The 22,945-nt window shown below is 33.5% G+C and overlaps 2 protein-coding genes across 2 annotated transcripts in view; both read right to left on the bottom strand.

The window, feature by feature from the left end:
• The window catches only part of LOC113492480 (uncharacterized transporter slc-17.2-like), a 31,174-nt gene extending 18,125 nt beyond the window's left edge, over window positions 1-13,049 (bottom strand). Inside the window, exons 1-3 of the mRNA XM_026869949.1 lie at window positions 12,850-13,049; window positions 5,194-5,320; window positions 2,012-2,096 (exon numbers count right to left, since the gene is read on the bottom strand). Of these exons, the coding sequence (XP_026725750.1) occupies window positions 2,012-2,096; window positions 5,194-5,320; window positions 12,850-12,874 (237 nt within the window). The 5' untranslated portion in view covers window positions 12,875-13,049. The remainder of the gene's footprint in view (window positions 1-2,011; window positions 2,097-5,193; window positions 5,321-12,849) is intronic.
• A 4,810-nt stretch (window positions 13,050-17,859) lies between these two features.
• Window positions 17,860-22,812, bottom strand: LOC113492486 (arginyl-tRNA--protein transferase 1). The gene is made up of 8 exons (XM_026869960.1): window positions 22,590-22,812; window positions 22,392-22,518; window positions 21,838-22,112; window positions 21,328-21,408; window positions 20,689-20,870; window positions 20,333-20,494; window positions 19,772-19,953; window positions 17,860-19,365 (listed from the first exon to the last, which is right to left on the bottom strand). The coding sequence occupies exons 1-8, from the start codon at window positions 22,675-22,677 to the stop codon at window positions 18,954-18,956; spliced, it is 1,509 nt and encodes a 502-aa protein (XP_026725761.1). The 5' UTR covers window positions 22,678-22,812; the 3' UTR covers window positions 17,860-18,953.
• Between the last annotated feature and the right edge of the window lie 133 nt (window positions 22,813-22,945).

Below are 22,945 nucleotides of genomic sequence, written 5' to 3'. Positions count from 1 at the left end.
CTCCTGTATAATTGTATAAGAAACCAATTGTTATTGATGCTGCTGCTTTGTGCACGTAATTTCTAGCTATAAAATGTTGTTTATTTACAAAGATACAAACATGCATTATGTTTATTTATAGACTTTTATGATGTGCTAATATGACAGCTTCTTAATTTGTTTTGTGCTTGTATTGCTTGTTCAATATTCATCTAATAAATAACAGAATATAAGTTCTCAATGTGCAGTCATTATTTACTGCTTATTAATCAATCATATCGTATTATCTGTTAATAAATAATTCTTATTTAACTTATTGATGCATTTTTAAACTATATTATCTTGCCATTAGCACGATTACATAAATAAAGTAAGTCCTAATAAATGCCAAGTGCTCGTTATGCACGCTGAAAGTATATAAATTGTTGCAGACAGCAATTAACGTTTGCTGATTCCATTGTTTTAGCTAAAGATCCCATTTAATAACATTTAAAAGTAAAATTTATATAGACAAAAACTGAGGTCCTTCAGCTAAGATGTTTTGTTTTATTTAATACTAGCAGTTGCCCGCGACTTCATCCTCGTGGTATGCAAACCATAGTACATCATTTTGTTCTATTGTCTATAGTATTAGCAGCGTACGCAGAAATAGGTTTCCAATTTTACAGTTTTGGTTACATTATTGCAATTTTCTTACGGAACCCTAATATTTTTCAAATTAAATTATAGCCTTTGTTCAGCGGGGATAATGTAGCTTCTCAACAGTGAAAATTAGTTTCGAAGCCTATTCGTGTCAAACAATCAAATCTTTCCTCTTGATTATAGTAATAGCTTAACCTATGATCGAATCACTTATGCGGTTATAGCTTAGCCATGAGCTCCTCAACCTACTACTCAACCAATCGAATATATCACATTTAATGTGGCCAATTTGTCCATAGACACCTAGCTTAAAATGAAAAAGGAAAAATTAACTTCATTAAATTAAGTATTTAGGTAAGTGACTAACTGCAAATGTGCTAAAAATACATATTTATTTGGCCTTGTAATGCATCTGTTTATCTTTATATTTATGCAGGTAAGATTGGTTCCTGTAAATAAAACTTATGTACATACAGTTTAGTCGCCGAATATGATTAGACAAATTTATAAAACCAATTTGGTAAATATTTTTACATTATCCATCCAGGTCCACAAAAGTCAGACTGAACTAACTCAGCTTTATTGCTAACCTACGAGTACATGGTGGGTGGGGAGTTGGAGACTTACATAAAACAAAGTAGGTTTACTAGGTATTATCCTATTGTACCTAATAAGGAACATATTAGTCCTGAGCAGATACAGGTATGAATACTTAAATAGGTTACCTACATTATAGACGAAAGCAATAAAACATTTACTGCGCTGTGCCAATACTAAAGTATTGACTGTCTGTAAAGCTACGAGCTATTGTTTTCAAGTCAATTCATGCAATGTTACGTGTCTACCTATATTGTATCCCTAGTATAAGATATATTGATTAAATCTAAATACTGCTAAAGTGAGTCTACGAGTGACTTAAGCACAAGAGACGCCCCTAGGTCAACAATAACTTTGTCTCTCCATGGGATATGCTAGACACACATGTGTTTTATTGTTACTAGTGGGATCTACAAATGGTACTAAGTTTCATGGAGCAGAAGAACATCATTGATACATATTTCAGTGAACTTACAAACATGTCTGTACTGCAACTTTTGAAAAGCTGACTAAAGGCAATCAGATCGAAGTTTTTCAGAGAAAAGACTTATTCGAAAACTTTATTTAAATACAATTTTTATCCGTTTCTGATATTTTCTTGTTACGAACCCTTTTTGTTTATTAATCCAGTTAAGCTCACAAAGCATTTAGGCTCGCATAGAACTTGTCAAAACTTAGTGTATACAAAATGTGGTCTTGAAATATAAGCCAGCTTTTCGTATATACATTTAGCTATCATAGAAATACAAGCTAAGTATATACACTAATACGAGTACATTGTTAAAGTGATTACCTGCCGCAGTTCTCGTTTGGTGACCACAGTGCTGTTATATAACGATGTGTCGTTCGTCGCAATGGCCTCGCACTCGCTTTTCACCCTGTGAATGACAATGAAATAAGTATTGAGTACGTAAATAAAGCCTGACCTATTCATTATAAGGTCTAAACGTGAGGTGACTGCAAAATAGAGCCAATAAATTGTTTATTCACTAAAAGAAGACATTTGCTTTGTCCCTTATCATTAATGAACTGAAAGGCTATTGTTTTGTTTTGAATAGGTGTTAATCAGAGCATTGCAGAGCAAAAAGACATAAAGTCAATTGGACCAGCAAACTTAATGATTACTTAGTTAGTAGCTGTTAAAGAATAAGGCATAGCTGCTCTTCATTGTTTAAATATATTAAGCAAAAAAATATTTTTATGCAGATAGGAAAAAGTAGCCTCTTTAATTTAAGCTCGTCAAAAAAATATATTTTACATTCATCTTTAGAAGACAATATTATCTAATAAAATTTTGATGAGTTTTATCGTAGACGAAATTATTACATGGTGAGTATGTGATAATTTTGTTTATATCATTATCATTTTAATTCAAAGTCGTTTAAAGGCCTAAATAAATAAAAAATACAGCTAGCTGAATAATACCATACAAACAATATTAACACCATGAACGTTGACGTAAATATTTGAGTAACAGATGCTTTCATACAAAAAGTATTTAAGTAACGATTACAGTAGTATCGTCGGATCGTGAGAATGTTCGCGGCACGTGCCGCGGCATGCGTGTCGAACTGATGCGATTCCAAGCCATGGATATCACTCGCTCACGTGGAAACCAAACATCAAATATGCACTCTTATTTATGTGACCAAGGCCTGACTTGTGACTCATAGGCCAAGTCTGCTAGAACCTGTCATTCATTACGTAAGTCCTGCTAGCCAAGTGATGTTTCTACAAACGTGAACGTCAATAGAAAACGTTAAAATGTGTAGATGACGGGTCTAAATCACGTGATTACTCGAATCTAAATGTCAATTTCATACATTTGAGCTGAGTTTTATTGATGTTTACGATTGTAGCAGCAATACTTAGTTAGAGAGGCTGTATAACCATATTTGTTGCTATTTGTAACAATTACCAACTTCGTGAAAAGTCGGATGACAAAATTTTACTTTACTGTTTTGTTCTCCTGATATTTAACCAATCTTTTATCGATTTGAAATAATTCGATTTATGTTTGAAACGAAATCCAAATCGATAAAGTGGAGTCGTTGACCAGTAATTTGTTATAACAACTGCAGATTAGACGGAAGACCTTCAAACACAACTACAGGTAGCAATTATGCGTGATTACACGTCATATATATTAATTAGATTTTTTATGAGAAATTACTTTCAATGCCGTTACTATAGAGCCAGTGTAACAAATACGAGGTATGTGTCCTTAAAATGTGAACGTGGGTGGTGAAGCTGGCTCGTAAGTTGTGACAACAAGACATGTCACCTGAAACTGCGTTCAAAGAGAAATCAGCCTTATCACCTTGAAATTAGGGCACAGTTAATAACATTGCTACTACTGACGTGCTCACGCGAATTTACTAGACTTTAAATTCAATAGTAAATATTTATCTTGCCTCAATTGATTTCCTTATGATTGCAAATATGTTTAACCTGCTTCGTAGAACAATTTACATGCATTAATCTGGTTCTGTTTTGATTTTATTCCTCCGTAATGTTGAATACGATGCAATCGGATGTACTTGTCTACTTGATACTCTCGACAATGCGGTCGCTATTCATTGTCCCTTCACGCATCAATGCAGGTTTAGCTAACACTATACGTACACAAAAGCTTGTATATCACAGCGATCAGTCTCGTGTCTGTCATGAACAGTTTGGATGTTGTAACGATTACGATATTAAAGTAACTGACAAACATGACATATGCACAAATGATTTTAAAGGAGGTAGAGAGAAAAATGAAGTTCCATCAAAACACATAGAAGTGTATATGAATATGTCATGACGTAATACAAGTTACATAAAAACTTTCAGGATTTGAATAGTTTTCTGCGCATTAAGAATCATGTGGACATTTTATTACCTTGACTTATGTTTAAAAACAAAACAATAACATTTTATAGTTAAAAATCTTAGAATAGTTATTGTGGCTGTCATTACAATAACTGCAAATATTTCGCAAACTTCGCATTTAGACACTAATTGCTCTTAAATTCGTGAATGTTGTTTATTGTTCGTGATCGGGCTTATTGAGCTCACGTAATATCACTAAACTATGTATTTCCCCGTGCCTACGTCAATAACGAAGAAACTGGTCGAAAAAGTGTTGTAATCAGATAAAACATTCAGTTTCTTAACATTATCATTTTTGAAGATGTAAACAAAGCGGAATAAGGTTATTTTTCTATGATTATCAAGATGTTATAAGTCATATACTATAGAGTGCGTTTGCAAATTAAAATAAACAACTTTCTAAAACAAAAAATAGTCTATACAGAAAATGATTTTGCAAATTCTTTGAGAACAATTGATTTTCATGGGTGACTCGTTTTTTTGGAAAATGGACTGATTTTTCTAAGACATCGCTCTACTTTCCGTGTGTAAAATGTGGAATGAAAACATGCCAACGCCTTTTCCTCACACAGTTGTATATGTTTATTTTTTGCGTAAATGTCAATAGTTAATCTACATATATTACATAAGTCTTAGCTGGCAGATATGTTAAGTAAAGTTTGCATGGAGGTACAATCACAGTCGAGGCGATACCAACACGTTGATAGCGCGGGAAGTCACGTAAATACAGATAACGTATTGGGTTTAACACTACACATAACTAACAAATGACACTGACTTCATTGCTTATGCGCACCTTTAATATTACCTATTGGAAATAGGTTTACAACTCTACAAGAGACGTAAAATAAATCTCTAATTAAAAAATAAATTCATCTGAACGATAATTATCTCGAGACTTTCTGAGTAAGTAAAGTAATGCTTCTAATACCGGAAAAAACGGTATTCAAGTCATAAAATAAAATTAATTTTATATGACTAGTTTTTCTTTGTGTGCGAAGGGTTTCTTTAGAAATAAGTGAAACCTAAGTGTTTATATTTATGACGCAGCAATTGTGACTCCTTTGGATTGCATTTGAGTTAATCTTAAATAGAACTTACGATGTAGAAGTAGACTCGTCAGGCACCATAGCTATGATGTTGACGCTCATGTTGACCCTCATCATGTAGTTGACCCAGCAGGCGAAGAACATCATCACAGCGACGTTGAACCGCGCCGGAACTACATCTGTTAACAAACACCTTTCGCATCAATATGCAATATCATAAATCAAGGATCCGTTTCCAAAAAGATACGTTCAAGCCTCAGGGTATTCGAGGAAACTCATTTATAAAGCACTAAAGACAACCCGTTTTCCTTATCGACTCTACATGGAAATTAGGATCCAAATATCTACATTGTGATGAAACATTTCACAGATACTTCATAGATAGGTAAGTAACCTTGTTAAGCCTTAACAAAAAAATGGCAAACTGACGTTAGTTCACAGATGACGTCGACTCGTCACCGTCCTTAGATGAATGCGGAAATATACAAGAGTTTTCGACTTTGGCAAATAGTTCGACGACAAGAATGCACGATCTCCGAGAACCGTAAGTGTGCGGAACATAAACTTTCCAATACATTGTCAATATCAGACGAGTGACAAACTTGCGATCGGTTCATTGCACCGTAAATTAGGAGCTAAAAACAAATACAATCTGAAATAAAAAACAGAGGCGAAAGTAAAACATTTTTGACATATTGAGCTCTTGAACTAGTTTGGTTCGATCGATGCAAGTGAAATTGATTAATGTAGCTACAACAAAATAAAAATACAAGATAGATAACGAGTATTAGTAGTTCGACGGAAAGCACGTTCTCTCGTTATTAAAAACGAGTATATGACGTAATTCTGCATGCTTATTTGATTATTGCTATGCTTCAACCTTTTTTTAAATTTAAAAATAAATAAAAAATTATTGAATTAAAATACTACATGTTTTATATACCAAATAGAGACGTTCATGTGAAAAGCTTACCAAATAATACTCATATTCCCTACAAACTATAAACAGAAAAACATAATTAACAAAGGCAGCATCATAATATCAACTTCGAAGCAACAAGTAACGTTAATCAGAATCTCTTGCAAAATACCGTGTTTTTTCTATGGCCGTGGCCTCGTTCAATAGCCCCGCGTGATGACAACAAAACAACCTCACTCGATAGAGGCTAACATCGATTCGTGTTTTTTGGAGACGATTCCTGATGACCTCCAAACGTCGACGTAATACTAACTCTGCCTGTATAATTATGACGTCACCAGAACTACCTTCACCTCCGAGATATTACTGCAGTTGTGGAAGAGCGAGATGCAACTTTACTCCGTGTACCCTTTCACGTTTCCACAATTTAAAGATGCGCCGGTGAACCCCCTTAGAACGACTTTAATTATTAAGTTACTATAATCACATTAATTTGATTATTCTTGATTCGTTACCGGCAATTAAACTTACTGAGTGTTCATTATGAACCTGTGTAGAATCGAAACCGGTACTAAAAAGGAATTAAAAAAGATAATGACATGTTGCAAATCTCTTGTTATACCGACCAATTTGTTCGAAATTATAATTGTTATCATTCTGTTTTCTTAATTTCGCAACTAAAATTTTAAAACACTACATTTTATAAACTACAGTTTGCAGTTTTTTTTGAGAGCAGTTTTTTTACTATGTATTACGATTTCATAGTAACATTTTTACATTTTCTTTTTTTTATAAATTTATAAATGTTGGGATAAATATAGTGTTAATAAAGATCTAGCCAGCCGTTTCTACATTGTCTGTCAACGTTTTGATAACATTGTAATTACATATGTTCAGTAGTCCTAGCCATATTTCTTGAATAATACACAGGTACACGTAGCTCGGGGCGGGGTGAATTCATTGTTGTGAGGAGCCTATTGTTATTTAGTGTTTTCATTGTGTCGCCATGAATAACTCGTGTCGTTTACCTAATTGATGTGTTGTAGTCCGTAGTTATACTGACTACCACCACAAAGCACGGCACGGTTTCGTGATACCGAATTGTAACAATTATTTTAATCCAACAATTTTAACACTTCGTTGAATACTTAATGTATAAATTTAATTGCCGTTTGTAGTCGAACTTTAGCATTAAACATTCTTAGAGTCATGTTTCAAGTTTTGCCTAGTGATACCTCCGCGGATGCATTAAAATGAGATGTACACGTCCATGTATTAGTGATGGCGTCAAGACCCCAATAAATGAGCTTTTGACTAACGATAATGCAAATGTTTGTATTGAACGAGCTGCTTGAAATCGCAAATGTATTTAATGAGGAGGCAAGATGAAGCGTTAAGCGTCAATCATTTGCGTAACGGTGAGGTGTGCTAGGTTCGAATGGCATGCATTCTGGAAGAATCCGAATGTCTGTGTAGTGGTGAAAGTGCAAGAATGCAGAGTCTGGGTAGGCAGGCGCCGCTTTGCCGCGCCGCCCGCACCAGGCGCCAGTCGTCCGCTAATCACTGACCATCCCGTTCCTGCCCCCATAACACTTTATTACTATCATTCCGAATACTTTTCATACTGTCTGCATTACATTACTTTTATAGGTGGAAAACCCGAATGATAGCCGCCTGTACTGCCTCAAATGTATTTTAATTAATCAAGTTTAGTGATACAATACTTCTTAGACCGAAGTGAGATTTTAAATCTTAGGAGTAAAATAAAAAGAGTGGTCCTTTACTTTCACTCGCTGTTGCTTAGAAGCGGTCAAGGTCTTTGAAAGTAAACCAGATACTTTTTTCTACTTATCATTGATTTGATCTTGTTCATATAATGACCGACGGTAGCTGGAATGGACTGGCTTATCAACGGAGTTGTTTTAATCATTCTTTGATGTTCATTGTTTTACGATAACGATTCAATTTTGGTTCAGCATTATGTTAATGTAAATGCCGGGCGCTGGGAAAAACCAAAGTTTTTCCAGTAAAACTTCATATCCACTTTATTTTTTATACTTAAATTCGTACATTTACCGACTGTTAAATCCAAAGCGAAGATCCCTCTACAAAGCCTTAGAATACCCAATATTCGGAGATACACAGTAACGCTTACAATAATTTAAACAAAAATAATTTTGAGAACATATTTTTCATGAAATACTGCAGTTATATGTAAATTAATACCTACCTAAACATGAATACCAATTCGGAATGAATCAATACGATTGTGTAACATAACATGTCTAATTTCTGGCGATATAATATTTAATGTTTAATTTATGCTCATTTAGATGTAGATACGAATGTTTAAATTAATATTATTTATAATAGGTAGTATGGTAATAAAATTCCTCGCATTTTAACCTAATAATAATAATACTGTTAACGGAATTTAATTGTGTCCTTAGAGAGACAGATAGTTCATATCATTGCTCGAAACCTTTTTTTAAGACCTCGTTTCATTTTAAGCGAGAATATCGATTGAAATCGTGATCATAAGCTAACTAATTCGTTTCTAAAGCTCCTACTGATCTGAGTAACGGTCGCTTATCGATAACAAATGACAGATATCGAACACAAACTTTCAAGTGATTAAACACTCCGACTTGTTACAGGCACACACGCTAACGGTGCAGCCTACTTAAATTAAGAAGGTTTATGATTCACTCTGTGGTTTGCAGTTCGAAATGCAAAATTGAATCTTCGCAGAATCGGTCATTGCACTTACGAGCTACATCCTTACATCATGACGCGCAATTTAATTTTTAGTATTCTTATTCAATTTCCAGTATTCGTATTTAACAAGGTCTAAGCTAAGTATTGTGAACAAAAAATATGTGATTTGAAATATGGACTCATTTGGAAAAGTTAGTCAAGATTTTTCTTGAATAAACCAATAGAGGTGCGTAATAGCCCTCTCGCAGCTGACGGTAATTGTATTTCCTTGTTTATGTACTAACCTTCACAGAAAAGGCCTCTGCCCTATATTAAAAAACTGTCACTACCTTATAGGTAGATAATAAATCAGACGCCGTGTCCTGTGTTAAGGTAATTTTTATTTGAAATACATCATGATATTATAGATATGAGTCTTTGATTTTAAAGTAGAGACTTGCAGTGGGTTTTGTTGTAATCCTCTGATTCCTTTTAGGGAGAATTTGAGGGTTTGAATTTACGTTTAAAAAAATCGCTATAGGAAATATTTATATACATAACTGAAAATATTTATTCGGATTCCTTGTGTTTATTGAAATGTAATAAACGTCTTAACATAGACTTATTACATCTCTCGTGCAGACGTTTCTAGTTAGTTAGATACTTAAATTATCAACATTAATTAAATATTGTGATTATTTACATAATTTCATTTAATTGAATGGAACAACAGGAAAAACTTTTACATGGCGACCTTTAAAAATACAAAGCAAGTCTAGTCTACCCCTAGTGCCTGCTATACTACAAAATTATGCCTTAACACCAACACTTTAGCACCCTCGCGGCCTCGGCGTTAAGTTACAATGAGTAACAATCATTTTTGAAGATCCGTGAACCATTTTTTTTAACACAACATCGCTTTTTTAATTTGCCATCGATTAGAAAAAAAATGAAAATTTCACGGGTGTTTTACGCCAAGAGTTTTGCTTGTTTTTCTCCAATCTCATAAAAAAGTAGAGCTCGCTGAACCACGTCGAAACGGAACCATGCATTTTTAGCCGGTACCGTCAAGGGCATGTCCATCATCAATACTGAATGAACACAAAGAGCGTATGTAATTGTGTGTTCAGTAAAACATAAGTTTTCTGCGAATAAAGCTGTTATAACGATGTTTGTAACGCGCAAACATTAATCATATTCGTGCCATTCACTTTGGCCATATTTTTTTTATTTCATAGAAAAGTTATAACTCGTTTTGTTTTGGTATTTAACTCTCTCTTTTCGACAGGAGGTATTTTGATTTGTCGATCGATCGAGTATTTATTGACATCTTCGTGATATTACAACATTCTTACGATCAAAAATCGAATCTTTATTTTATAATTTAAATTATCATCCCACTTTGACTAATAAAGTTATAACTTGGACTCTTTCGACTCTACATATATTTTTCCTACATTACGTAAATTATAGGTTTTTCGTTCCTACTTTTTGAACCCTTGATTTTAATTGGGAAAATTGGACTTCATTTTTCACTTAATTTCACTAATTGCTTTATCTATGCCAAAGGCCTTTTCTTTTATGATATTTCAATTAAGCCGGTTAATGACTTAAACTTATCGGCAATCAAAGATCCATCGAGTTTTTTTTACGAATTATACCAACGTTACAAGATGTTGAATAAAAACTTCTTCGATGAGCTAACCCTTTGTCTGATCTACACATGATAGTGATTCTCATAAATAACTTGCTGTCTGACTATTTTTTGCAATCAGCTCAACAAAAAAAAACATGCCGTCATCGGCAATTATTTCCAATACAGCAGGTATTCATTCGTCTCTAACTATATCTAATTATATGTACTTACTTACCTATGTTGTAACATATGTATGTGACCGACAAATTTTGTAAACATAAACAGCTGTGAATGTCACAAGTGATACGCCACGCGCCACGCACGATCGGCGATGACCCCGGAAAACCCATGTTGAAAATAAAGGCACAGCATTGGCAAAGAAAAGTACATAGAGTTGTCAATGAAAACTCTAGATGTTTATAATATTTTACTAATAAATAACACAAATATTAACAAAATTTCATATCCAAAGAACAATGAATTCATTTCGTTGATTTTAAAACGTTTAATAGATCCTAACTGTATCTAATTTAGGAAGCGCAATATAAAATGACGAAACAATATTATTGAGAACTTTTCCTATGCCCCATGTCCTATGGATCCATAGACCTTTTAACTAAGAACATTGTTTTACCACTGACAAACCATTGCTTTTTACTCTAATTTTTATAATTGAATTAAACGTAATATTTATGTAACTTTCAGCTAAGTAAAAAACCCAATTTATTATGAAACTACGAAGTGCGACGCCAAGCAAATGTATTATGACCATTAGAATAACGAAACATGTCACGCTATGATTGAATTAGCCGCGCTTTATGTTATTGTAACGAAATAACAGCAAATAAAATAAAAATAATATGAGAATTATTACATTTAACAAACCATTACTGTGTTTTGAAGTTACCGAGTATTAAACTTAGAGCTTACTTATATTTGAAAAGAGGATGAACCTGCATGTCTGAAATGCATCTACTTTAAATAATATTCAACATCACATTGTTGAAGGATGAAAGAAAAGTGTCTCTATCTTTTTTGTACTTTGACATTGGCATTTGGCATTGTTTTCTGGAGTTTTTGTTAGATTATTTGTACATTTTCATAAATACGTATAAAATATTCTAATAGTGTAATTTCCTTTTATACACCTTATGTCGTTCTTGTCTCCGCAATAAGAGTAAATAGGAAGTAGTGAAGGGTGGGCGAATCTGGCTCTCTGGTCTCTTGTTTTTATTTACTTTTAAAAAGTGCTGCGATTGTTCCCCTTATTTCAATGATATTTATTAGAATTAATTTGTCTCGCGCTCAAGATATAGGCGCAAGATATAGGCGGATCATGACGTGGTTTAGATTACCTTCTATTAACTACTCTTAAGTTATTTTTTTTAAATCTGTCTACAGCATCTTCAGTCTCATCTAACGATTTTAACCATAACACTTAATAGAATAACAACATTTTTTTCAGGATAGTTTTATATACGAGCGGAGTATTGTTCCTCCTTTAAACTAATATAATTCGATTCAAGTCAGCTCGTAACACATTTCATTGTCCTTCGCGAGATGTAAATAGTAAAAAGTTCCGCGTAAATAGTGTAATGTTATACAAAAGTAACAATACATTCTGATTTAAACAAATGAAACATGAAAATACTCTAGACACGGGTAGACTTGTGTAAATAGTACCTAGTTTCAATATAAACTCTGTATTTTCACATGTTTTTTCAGCTGCACAATAGTTCAACGTAAGTCATAACGCAGGTTCTAAATGAATAAGAAATACGTACCTATGTTGTTGGTTTACTATTAAATTACTGTAATTGTATAACTCAGATAATTGCTTATCAAAACTAATTAACTGTTTCCCGCCATTTCCTTTGATTAGCTAGTAGAGGAGACTCGAAATAGTTTGTAATTGTACTGTTTTACAAATTTTAAAGGCATTTATTTAAAGGTTTTCATTAGTAGGTACCTTTAGATGTCCTTCACGTTTCACAAATAAGGGAATTCTCATTTCCTTAAAGGCTGTTTACGAACTTTAACATACCGGTGTTAAAGTTGTACAGAAAGCATGGATTTACAAATAAATATCGATCTAAAGATTCCGAAGCTAAACGTCTTATAGACCTCACGAAGCAAAAAGTTGGCTAGCTCTGATGGCCACAAAGTTATTAACTTTTAACAACACCTCTCGCTCACGTTTACCTATTGGATAAAACTACGCTTCATCACAATAACTGAATGATGATGTTAACTTAGGGTTGTGTTCGAAACGATGGAAACTATACTTAATCAAATATTTGTATATTTTCTTTCATCAGTTTCCTTAGATGCACGATAGCATTAAATACTAATAGCGACTACCTATAATTGCTCCTTATTGTTCTATCGTTACCTTCAAGAACCAATTAAATATCAAAAATAAACCGTTGTTTATTTTACCATTGCATAAAACTTACCAAATAATTTGATATGAAATTTCATGATGATGTATTATGCACGTAACATGTAGTGAACACTAAACAGCCGCACTGATTACGCACGCGCGTCTACGGAGGTTGCGAATTGTACACTAGCGGGCTGCGCGCGCGCCTGTCTTTCTGCGACTGCCTTCCTTTACGTCAAGCGACAATCGTCGCCTGCTTTTAGATCCGCACACTGCATTCGACAAGGCCTCACCTCGCAACTCGCGTGCCACTTCAAAACATCCGATTGTCAATGGGCATTAGCGTCGTAACTCGAATCCTATCGCGACACCTACCTCACATGCTTGAGACATGACCCGCTAAACAAATGGAGTAAATTAAAATGAGACAGATTTATTTGCGTTTACTGAATAATTATAGTCGTCTAATTTCCGTCTAGGTTTCTAGAGTCAATGTTAAGTGGCAAGTGTTAAATATTCAATGTTGTCAGTAGCTTTTTGCTGTAATATAAATAATACGGGCTTCAATTATTAGTAGCTCTATAAATATGTTAATTAGAATGCTAATTTGGGTCACCTAATCATCTATTGATTTAAATTAACAGTACATTGGTCTTCAGAAGCACTAAACTACCTGTTTATTGTGTTTGAGTATCAGTAACACAATAGACCATTACAAAGAGGGCGAGGAAGATAAATCATAGTAATAGCTAACTTTGCAAAACAAATTGATCATTGTTTTAACTAGTTTTAGTATCGTGACTCTTAAATTAACTCTGAAATGTTATATAAGTGACCTAGATTTGAACGTAAAATGGTTAATGGGAAATTATCAGTTAGCTAGTTTTATAAATGAGAAGAAACACATTAACATAGGTAACCATTTGATATCTCTTTGCTCGAGCTACCGTTAATGAAGTCTGGCTGAAATAAATTAAGCTAATTACGAAAAAATAAATTCCTTGCACGTGAAAATACTTTTCAGGGCCCACCAGCGCCTCTTCAATGTTGTGGCAAGGCGAAGCCTTTCTGCGCCGTGCAGTTTCCGTGAAACGTGTAACAGGGTTTAAGAAGTCGCTTGGCACAATTCGATTTACTATGGTGATATAAAAAGATTTTAAAGGATGGATGTTTTTTATTATTAAGCTGTACTCGGTACTACTCGGTAACAAGCCTATATTGTTACCAGATATAAAAACTTGATATTGAGTTTGATTTCGTTCCGATGTTTTCAAAATCTACTAGATACTGCCTATTAGTTACGTGTAAGTATTTCGAGGGTTTACCGACTCTAAATATGAACAAAAAATATGATAAATAATAATGTTCATTCAACTTCGGCACATGCTACAACGTCACAAACGAAACAGATTTACAGATGTAACAATATTAATTAATTACTTATGACAATAACAATAGTCTATTTTGTACAATCCTATTATACCTACTAACTTGCCTATAACAACTGTTTTATTTCAAAATATTAACTAGCTATTACCCGTGAATTCGTCCGCTTGGTTATGAAGATAAGGTCAAGGAAAAATCTATCGATAATTATATTGTATGTCAAAAATGTAATATTTACAATATTAACTAAAATTTAAGAGAGGTGTAGAGCTTAACTTTGTTCAAAATTAAATACTAGTAACGACTATTTATTTATCTTAAGAAGGATAGACATCATAAATAACTCCTTCCAAAATATAGGTTGTTATAAAACAGCTGGTTCTCTAACATAATTTTAACACGCAAAGCTAGTCTCCTCATTTTCGTAACATATTAACTTGCTATTGCTCTCGTTTTATATAGCCTTCGTCTTTAAACACCGCCTTTTCTTTAATCGGTCCAGTAGTTCCCGAGATACGCGCTTTAAACAAAGTCTTCAGCTTTATGATAGATATTATATAGTGCGAACAAAATATAGGCTCCAACTACTTACTCTTATTTTGTTGAATTTTACATCATACGTCAAACACCTAATGTTCTGTGGTTAAAGGTTTGGAATTTAGTAGGTATCTAGGTTTGTTTCTTTGGTGTAGAAATTCTTTATGGCTATTTTTTTTATTTGTTTTCATATCCGGCTTCTGGAGTTTCGGCGAAATAGAGAACAATTTAATTTGATACAATGTGGATGACACCTAAAAAACCATTTGAAACCGGTTGCACCATATCTTGTAAGTAAACCTGGTTCCTCCCAGGCAATAATAAACTTGGAAACAATTTTCTTAAAAACAACAAGAAAATATATATACATTCTTCTTTCATCCCTTAATTTATTCGCTATTTAAAAACGAAGTAGTCCTTTTAATCTACACTTAGCATAAAAGGAAAAATGTATGTTAAATAGTTAATGTTTAATAGAACAATTAATGAGACAGTATAGGTTGTAAACCTGTCTATGGTGTGGCGACTTAGCTAGTACATTAAATCCAGCCTCTTTGTTGCGTTAGTAACTATCGCGGCTGTATAAAGTGCAGTGCATTGCCTCAACCTTGACTCTAAAAAAAACCGTATAGTTAAGCCAGTTTACTCGTCTGTTTTAGTAGTTATTATAGCACCAAAAACATTAATTGTTAACTTAAGATACACTCGTTTTTTCGATCGTGTTTAATTGTTCTAATGAATGAATATAAAACGTGTTTAGCAGAATCACTTAATCGAAATGTAATTCTTAGAGTTCTTCCTCTTAGATAAGTTTTAATTTTAAAAATCTGTTTTTAAACCTTTTCCTTGTTGAAGAAAGCACTAATTATTAAGTTCTATGCCTATGTTGAATTATAGGCTAAGTACCTACCTACTTACCTATTAAATGAAACCGATTAAATGCAATGAGGAAAAAGTAAATTCTATTTATGAAGGCATCGCTCTATTCTTTTTCCATTTATTGGAACATTGTTTATAAACCAAAGGGCAAAAGCGATCTAAATAACGAGCCATGGCTCTCAAGTCATTTGCAACGTTGTGTGCACACTTTTTGTTTAAATTCTCGTGTGAACTCTCAGAACTCTTATAGGCACAATAACACGCACGATAACCATAGGTATAACAGCCTTTATTCTGTTGCACTAAGGTTCTTTTCAATTGTATTTATGACTAACTTGTGTAGCTTACCGTACAAGACCAAGACCAGTTCTGGATGCGGGGCAAGATCCCGGTATAAATTTATTCGACATCAGGAATAAAAAAGGACCATTTGAGAAGTATTACACGTCCATGCGAAAAAATCCTGCTTACGTAAAAATGTATTAAGATAAGCAAGAAAAGATGAAAACGTAAAAATCAAGAATTCAATGCGTTGTAGATGGTAAACAAGTTTAGTTGGACAATAATTATAATATGATGTAAGCAGTAGGTAATATGCTTAGAAAACAGGAGGCTTTACCAAGGGAAGGTTAGGGATTAGGTACCAAAAAGTCTTTCGGCAGTTTTGAAGGATAGGCGCCGCAGCAGCGTTCTGCGTAGTTCAACTTCCACAATTGCGTAATTAGACGGGTCTTATAGATTTCCAAAAAATATCCGATATGTAATTTGATTTAATCGCGTAAACAAATATTGAAGATAGTGCCGTAAGTTCAAGCCTCGTGTGATGTCACATATTAGTAGATACAATTATTACCGACAAATGACGTCACTAGCAACCATTTCCATACATTTCCCCATCGTTGATGCATTTTATCTTCGCATATTTTATTGATCAAATATGTAATGTACATTTATAATATTTACATTATTTAAAGGTACCTGATGGACCATTTTTTAAGTTACATCCTCTATTTATTGAAAGTATTTTATTAAAAGCTGTTGTTTAGCCTCCAGGGCCTATAAGTTTCTTTATAATGTATACTGGTCCGAGCGAGTCAATCAGATTTATAGTTCCATAGAATCTGCTCTACAACTATAAAAATATGCCTACCACGAAATGAAAGCTATTTATAGCTGTTGATATTTTTCCCTTCTACGTTATTGTCTAAAAGAAAAAATAATCGTTATTTTAAAAACAAGTGCCCATTTTAGAAACAGTTAACTACTCTACTCAGGTGGACTTTAGACTAATATCAAATGAATTTTCAAGCGAATACCTAAGTTACCTATCTGTTAGTTATACTCATAATAAGAGGCATTAACGCCGTTATAATCCTTTGATTGCCCTAATAATTAACAAACAACTTCAGGTGCCAAAAGATTAGAATATTAAACAGTAGTCACATAATTATCTTAATAACGAACGATAAAGAAATTCTGTCAAATAAACCAGATACCCGTCACACGACTCACTAGTAGCTATACCCGCGACTTCGTCCACGTAGAACTTAAAATGCGATACTTGATTTAACAAACAATGAGTTAACTAGTTTATTTCGCTTTTTTATTGTATTCACAACATGAAGAACTTTTCTAAACTAAACGTAGCCTACGCTATTACATATTCATGTAGTTAAAGACATTTTTTTCAATGTTACAAACAGACATTAAAATTTTAAGTACTTATATAGATATAATTGTTATTTTTTTAGTTTAAGTTTTTAATTGTAGCAGTAGGCAGAAGTATGTAAATGTTTCTAAGCCGTGGGAGTTGGAACACTCATACAAATTAAAAACACACCGGGTTTATTTTAATGTTTTAAGCGTCAGTGATAAAATTATGCACTTTTTGTGCATTATTTTTTTCCTTTGTTTAAGACGTTAGGTGTGCATAGTCGATTTGAGCTGGACTCCTTGATTAGACCTTTTTCGTCTTAATATTGGAAGGCTGGCTGTCGCACCTGCTGTCCTTGTGAAAGCAATTTTTTTTAGATTAAGTTGACTCTGGAGTGGGTTTATTCGTTAATTTAGAACTTACTTCGAAATTTTGTTCGATAAATGGGTAGGTGTCTAATTATCAAACAAAATTTCGAAATTCGGCTGCTTACGGAGCCGGTGCTACAACACGAGAACGGTAAGATCATTCTCATTATAATTCAGCAAGGATCAACAAAATAAAAAACTTCAAATTATATTTATAATATATACTGAAGAACAAAATTACATAAACTAAAATAAAGTTACATAATAGTAGTTATAATGACTAGTTATTATTTAAAAATATAATTATCTATTAAGTACACAAGAACGTAACATAGCATCGGATTGTTATTAGGTGGGTTAAAAGCATTAAGGTAGTCAAACACATTATTTTACAGAGTTTCAACGGCACCCAATACAAAACTCACTAGTCTTATTTAGTGCCATACATTTAGGCGTTTAGGTGGTCTATATGCATCACATCTTATGAGCGTTCAATAATAATATGAAGACAAAAATACTGCAACAATTATTTACAATTTACTAATTTCTAAGCTCGCATGTATTCAAAAACATTATATATTTGTTTATTAGTGTGACGAGAAGTTTTACTGAAAATATTCCTGATTTTTTTGCAGTATGGAATAGAAAAAAGTGTAAAGTGAAATAAAATCCGATTTACTTACGTTTAAACTCTACTAAAATTGAATTTATTTAATGGATTTTCTACAAAAATATACATGTTATTTAATACTTGTCATTTTAAGAGCCACAAACAAACATACAGAAAATGGAATTGGAGAAGTGTATACTAGTCATTGTTTTATTAATAATGGTAAAAAACACGGACTTACCTATTGTTAAATACTATTCGTTAAGGAGAAGGGAAACAACACCAATCTGTACTTGTAATATTAAAAGCTAGAGTTTCAAAGAAACAGGCAAAATACTTATTTACGTAACACAATAAATAGTAGCACAACATTCAAGAAGAAATTTTTGAACACACCATCTAAAATCATAAAAGCCATTGAAATTTAATTTCATCAAGTTAATAAAGGTTTAAATAGAGTCAAAAACAGTAACTTTTCAATTCGGGTCCTTTTATATAAGTTACTTGAAGGAGCTTTGCACACTTCATTACAAATTGTCAATTTCTTGATAAGTACACACATCTACGAGTATGTATCTCATTACCTAGTCATAAAAAAATCCCAAACATTTAAAATTGATATTTTTCTAAGTTCTTCGTTGGCTCCACTCGTATAATTAGTGTCTATAATCACCACTCCCTGTAACTCTTAAACAAACTAATACATATAAGACCAAATTTTCTAATTTAAGTTTTACGTTGGATTATCGTACTAATATCAAGCTCTTAGCCGTCTTCCCACCAACGAGGCGCATGTACACTTCCAGTTCGTTTGCCTTGTTGCTATTCTTCTTGCCAGCCGAATGCCTCTTGTATGCTTTATACAACATGACAGCCCCATTCACCCACATCGGTATATAATTCAAATCACTCTCTTTAGGATAGTTTTCGTCAACGCTGTCGACGTCTGGATCTAGTCTTGAGTAAGGCGATGCCTCCAGTTTTGGGATACAGTCCAGTAGTGGGAACCATTTGTAGGTCTCTGGACATAAGAGGTCGGATGGATAGAAGCTCCCTTTGTACCTCATTTTGCGACAGGAGTGGATGTAGAAGCCCATGTAGTAGTACTCGATTTGAGGGCAGACTGAATGTAAGTGGCGCGTGAACTCGATCTCTCTGAAATAAAATTAGATGCTTTAGTACAGTCTTCTGAATCAAAGAATTAATAATAATAAATATTTAACTGATTTTTTTTCTATGCTTTAATTTATTGCAAGAGCAGGTAAAATTAACTAACGACTTGGAGTTAATTAACTGTAGGTCTATCTTAAAGGTGAATAATACTAATCATTTAACCAAAGCAATAATGGTTCATTGATAGACTATGTGATAGGAAAACATAGCTTATCTTCCAATATATAAAACGGCTTTACCGATTTTTACCAAATTTTATATCTGTATTCAGTAGGTCTGAGAATCAGCAAACATCTATTTTTCATACCCCTAAGCGATAAGGCTTGCCTCATTAACCTACCCTGTAATAGATCAAAGTCAATAGAAAACATATGAAACGAAATCTCACCTCAAAGCGCCATAAGTTCCTAAGGTGAGGTTCATATAATGCGGATCGTAGAAGAAGTAGACGGACGAGACACACTTGGGCAGGATGTCAATGACGCCAACGGCGATCAGCTTGCCGTCCAGCCAGTACTGCTGGTGGAAGGAGCCGTAGCCCGAGCGAGGACCGTTGTCACGATGCTCTTCCTGAAAGAGAAAAACATTAATGATCAAAAGTACGACGGGAATTTCAGAGGTTTTTAATAAGCTACGGTAGAAGGTAGTAAATAGGCACTTCTGTTTTCGTGAGCCAAGCGTTTGGACTACACCTCCACCCTGCGCAAAGAAAGGCTTTGTAACGGGTCCAAAAAAGATTCCAGACCTTACTACTTTTGTCTTCAGTTTTGGACATAATATTGTAATCGCCTTTGTCTAATAAAAATATGTAGCTTACAATACTTTAGACATTTAGGGTTTCAATGTTTTAAGCTTGCCATAAAAAAGTCAAAAATTTATAAAACCTATCAAACCTATCAACCTGACTGACATATCGATATCAATACATATAATAGTATCTCATACTTACCAACAGAGGGCTCTGCACAAGAAAATCCCTGAACTTGGGTTCAGTACACTTGTCCGGCTTATCATTGTGTACTGTTGTTTGGTACTTGACATAGACTTCATGCGTCTCCTTTGCTGTTGCCAACCATTCAGGGCTTGGTGGTGATGTTCTTACTAACTTTATCTGTAAATAAGATCATACTCTTTTACTTCTTATGTATGGTAATAATATTGTTACTGATGCTAAAATCTGAGAAGACATTTTCTATCATTTTGATATGTATAAGTTTTTATTATGATTCCAAACAATAAGATATTTGGGTCTTTCTTTACAAATAATTGTTTTACTTTGTAAGGTACAAAAAACAGACACTCAACCTCAAGTTTATGCTTGACATCATTGGGCAATTCATTTATAATGTCCTCGATTTGTTTTTCTTTGTTTTTACTGGGCTCAGGGATGACGTCAATGCCCTTCTCTTTTAGTTTCGCAAGCTTCCTCTCCCGTCGCAATTGTTTAGCCTTTTTACAAGGTGCCTTATTTGGGTCCGGGCCTAGATCTGAAACAGGTTAGTTTTATGTGATTTGTGTGGACTTAGAGATAGACAACAGTTAAAAGTTATTTATGGCCCCTACACGGCTCCTAAAAGGTTCTTGGGGATTGAAAAAAATTACCTACCTAGATTCAAACCATTGAACTCTCAAACATGATATTTTTTTTATCTTAAAGCAGATAACTTCAAGTACATTGCTATATTGGAGGTCGGTCCACTAGAGATAAGAATAAAGTTGGTTAAAAATCTAAAATTCTCAATATAGGTATCAGGTTTTTTTCAATTTGGCATTGGATTGTTTCCATAATATGTAGGTTAATAAAAATAGTTTAGGACACTTTAACATTGACTAGAAATACAACACATACTACAAAACTACATACAAACATACTACATACTTTTACAACACACACCCCAGTAAAATTAAATAGGTTATTTAAAAAAAAAATATTATAGGACAAACCTTTTTTTACATGTTTGACTTCAGGTTTCAATTCAGTTTCTGATTGGTTCTTTTTCATATCATTAATGAGAGAAGCATTATCTGTAAACAGAAGATTAAATTCAAAACACAGGTAATAACTATTAATGTGCATGACCATATTTAGAACAACATTTGCAATTGTTTAACATAAACTGCTAGTTTTAATTAAAAAAGAAATACCTATACTGATAATACATCAAAATATAATATGTCACATTGAATGAAGATAAATGTTTTACAATAACTAATTACCCATATGACATATTGTTATGCGCAACAACATGCTCTTACAATATGTTAAGGTATTTTTCAAAGAATAACTGCAAATTACAAATAGAACTTTAAAGCAGTTTCTAAAACAACAATCTGTGCTAATCGTTATAAGAGAATCATCAGATACCATACCATTAATTTGGTTTCTGCCAATTTATAACAGAGTATTTTTGCCAAGCTACAGGAACTTACAAGAATAAATAAATCATTGTTTACCTCCAACTCCTTCGCCAGATGGGTTATCCAAGAGTTCACTATTTTTAACCACATCTATATTAATATCTTGGTGTTCTCTTAAAGTTTCTATGAACTGCTCTCCACCTTCATCAAACCCCTCGCCTAAGACATCACTGCCACTGCTGCAAGTGGACATCTTCCGTGCCCCAGCCCCCGTTGCGGGCTGCAATAGTTCTTCACCAAGCAAATATTTGTTGACCCTCTTCAATACTTTTTTTTGAGACTTTGAAGTTTTGAACTGTAAGGCTCGGCAACTAGATATACAATGTTATAATTAGTGACCACAAGCATGCTAAAATCAGTTAATTTTGGCTAATTTTCTATTGTAATCATGAGTCATATTTGCAGTTAAAACATCAATGATATGTGAAAACATGAATAATGTGATGAAAAAATATTACACCGATAATGATGAAATGGTCTTAGTAAGCACACTAAAAAATAGCAAATTATACTAAGAACAAAATCAGAAGGTTTTACCATAAAAAAGGTAAGAACAAAGCACTAATTAGATCTGCAATAAGTATACAAACCGTATTGTGTACATGGGACAGCAAGTTACGTCCATAGTGGGTTTATAACAATATTTTCCTGATCTTCTCCATCCTCTATCAATTAAATCTTGATAATCAGACACAGTCATAGCATGAGCCCACAAACCTGCATCAACGTAAAGACTTAATATACCTTTATAAACAATTTAATTAACCAAAAAATGTTTGTAAACTTACCATAACTATAATTAGTGTCTGGCCTCTTGCAATAACCGCATCTATATTGCTCATGCTCAGCGTAATATTCTACGAGACTGCGTAACATTTTGGAACAATTAATACTCTCTCAGAAGCCTAAATTGCTTTATTATAATCGTGAGCCTTTGAAATAAGACAAGATCTAAACAAAATCCATTCAAGAGGAATGAAAAGAATAATGACAGCGAGTAGCGACTGACTTTGACAACTAACAAATGTCACAATACATTAATACAACGCGAGCACTAGTCTTTTTAGCCAAGTGTATCTTCTTACACCTGTCTCTTCACCAATCAATAACTTTATTCAGTATATTCAATAAATAAATATAGGTA

The sequence above is a fragment of the Trichoplusia ni genome, chromosome 1 (assembly GCF_003590095.1).
Source record: "Trichoplusia ni isolate ovarian cell line Hi5 chromosome 1, tn1, whole genome shotgun sequence".
In the NCBI taxonomy this organism is placed as follows: domain Eukaryota; kingdom Metazoa; phylum Arthropoda; class Insecta; order Lepidoptera; family Noctuidae; genus Trichoplusia; species Trichoplusia ni.
This window is presented reverse-complemented; position numbering and strand designations above follow the sequence as displayed.

Bases quoted from the DNA above. Each gene is read 5' to 3' on its own strand.
- LOC113492486 (XM_026869960.1), bottom strand. From the start codon at position 22,677: ATGTTACGCAGTCTCGTAGAATATTACGCTGAGCATGAGCAATATAGA. The intron at 22,519-22,589 runs GTAAGTTTACAA...ACGTTGATGCAG, and splicing joins AGACACTAATTATAGTTATG to GTTTGTGGGCTCATGCTATG. The intron at 20,495-20,688 runs GTTGAGTGTCTG...TCTTATTTACAG, and splicing joins ATGTCAAGCATAAACTTGAG to ATAAAGTTAGTAAGAACATC.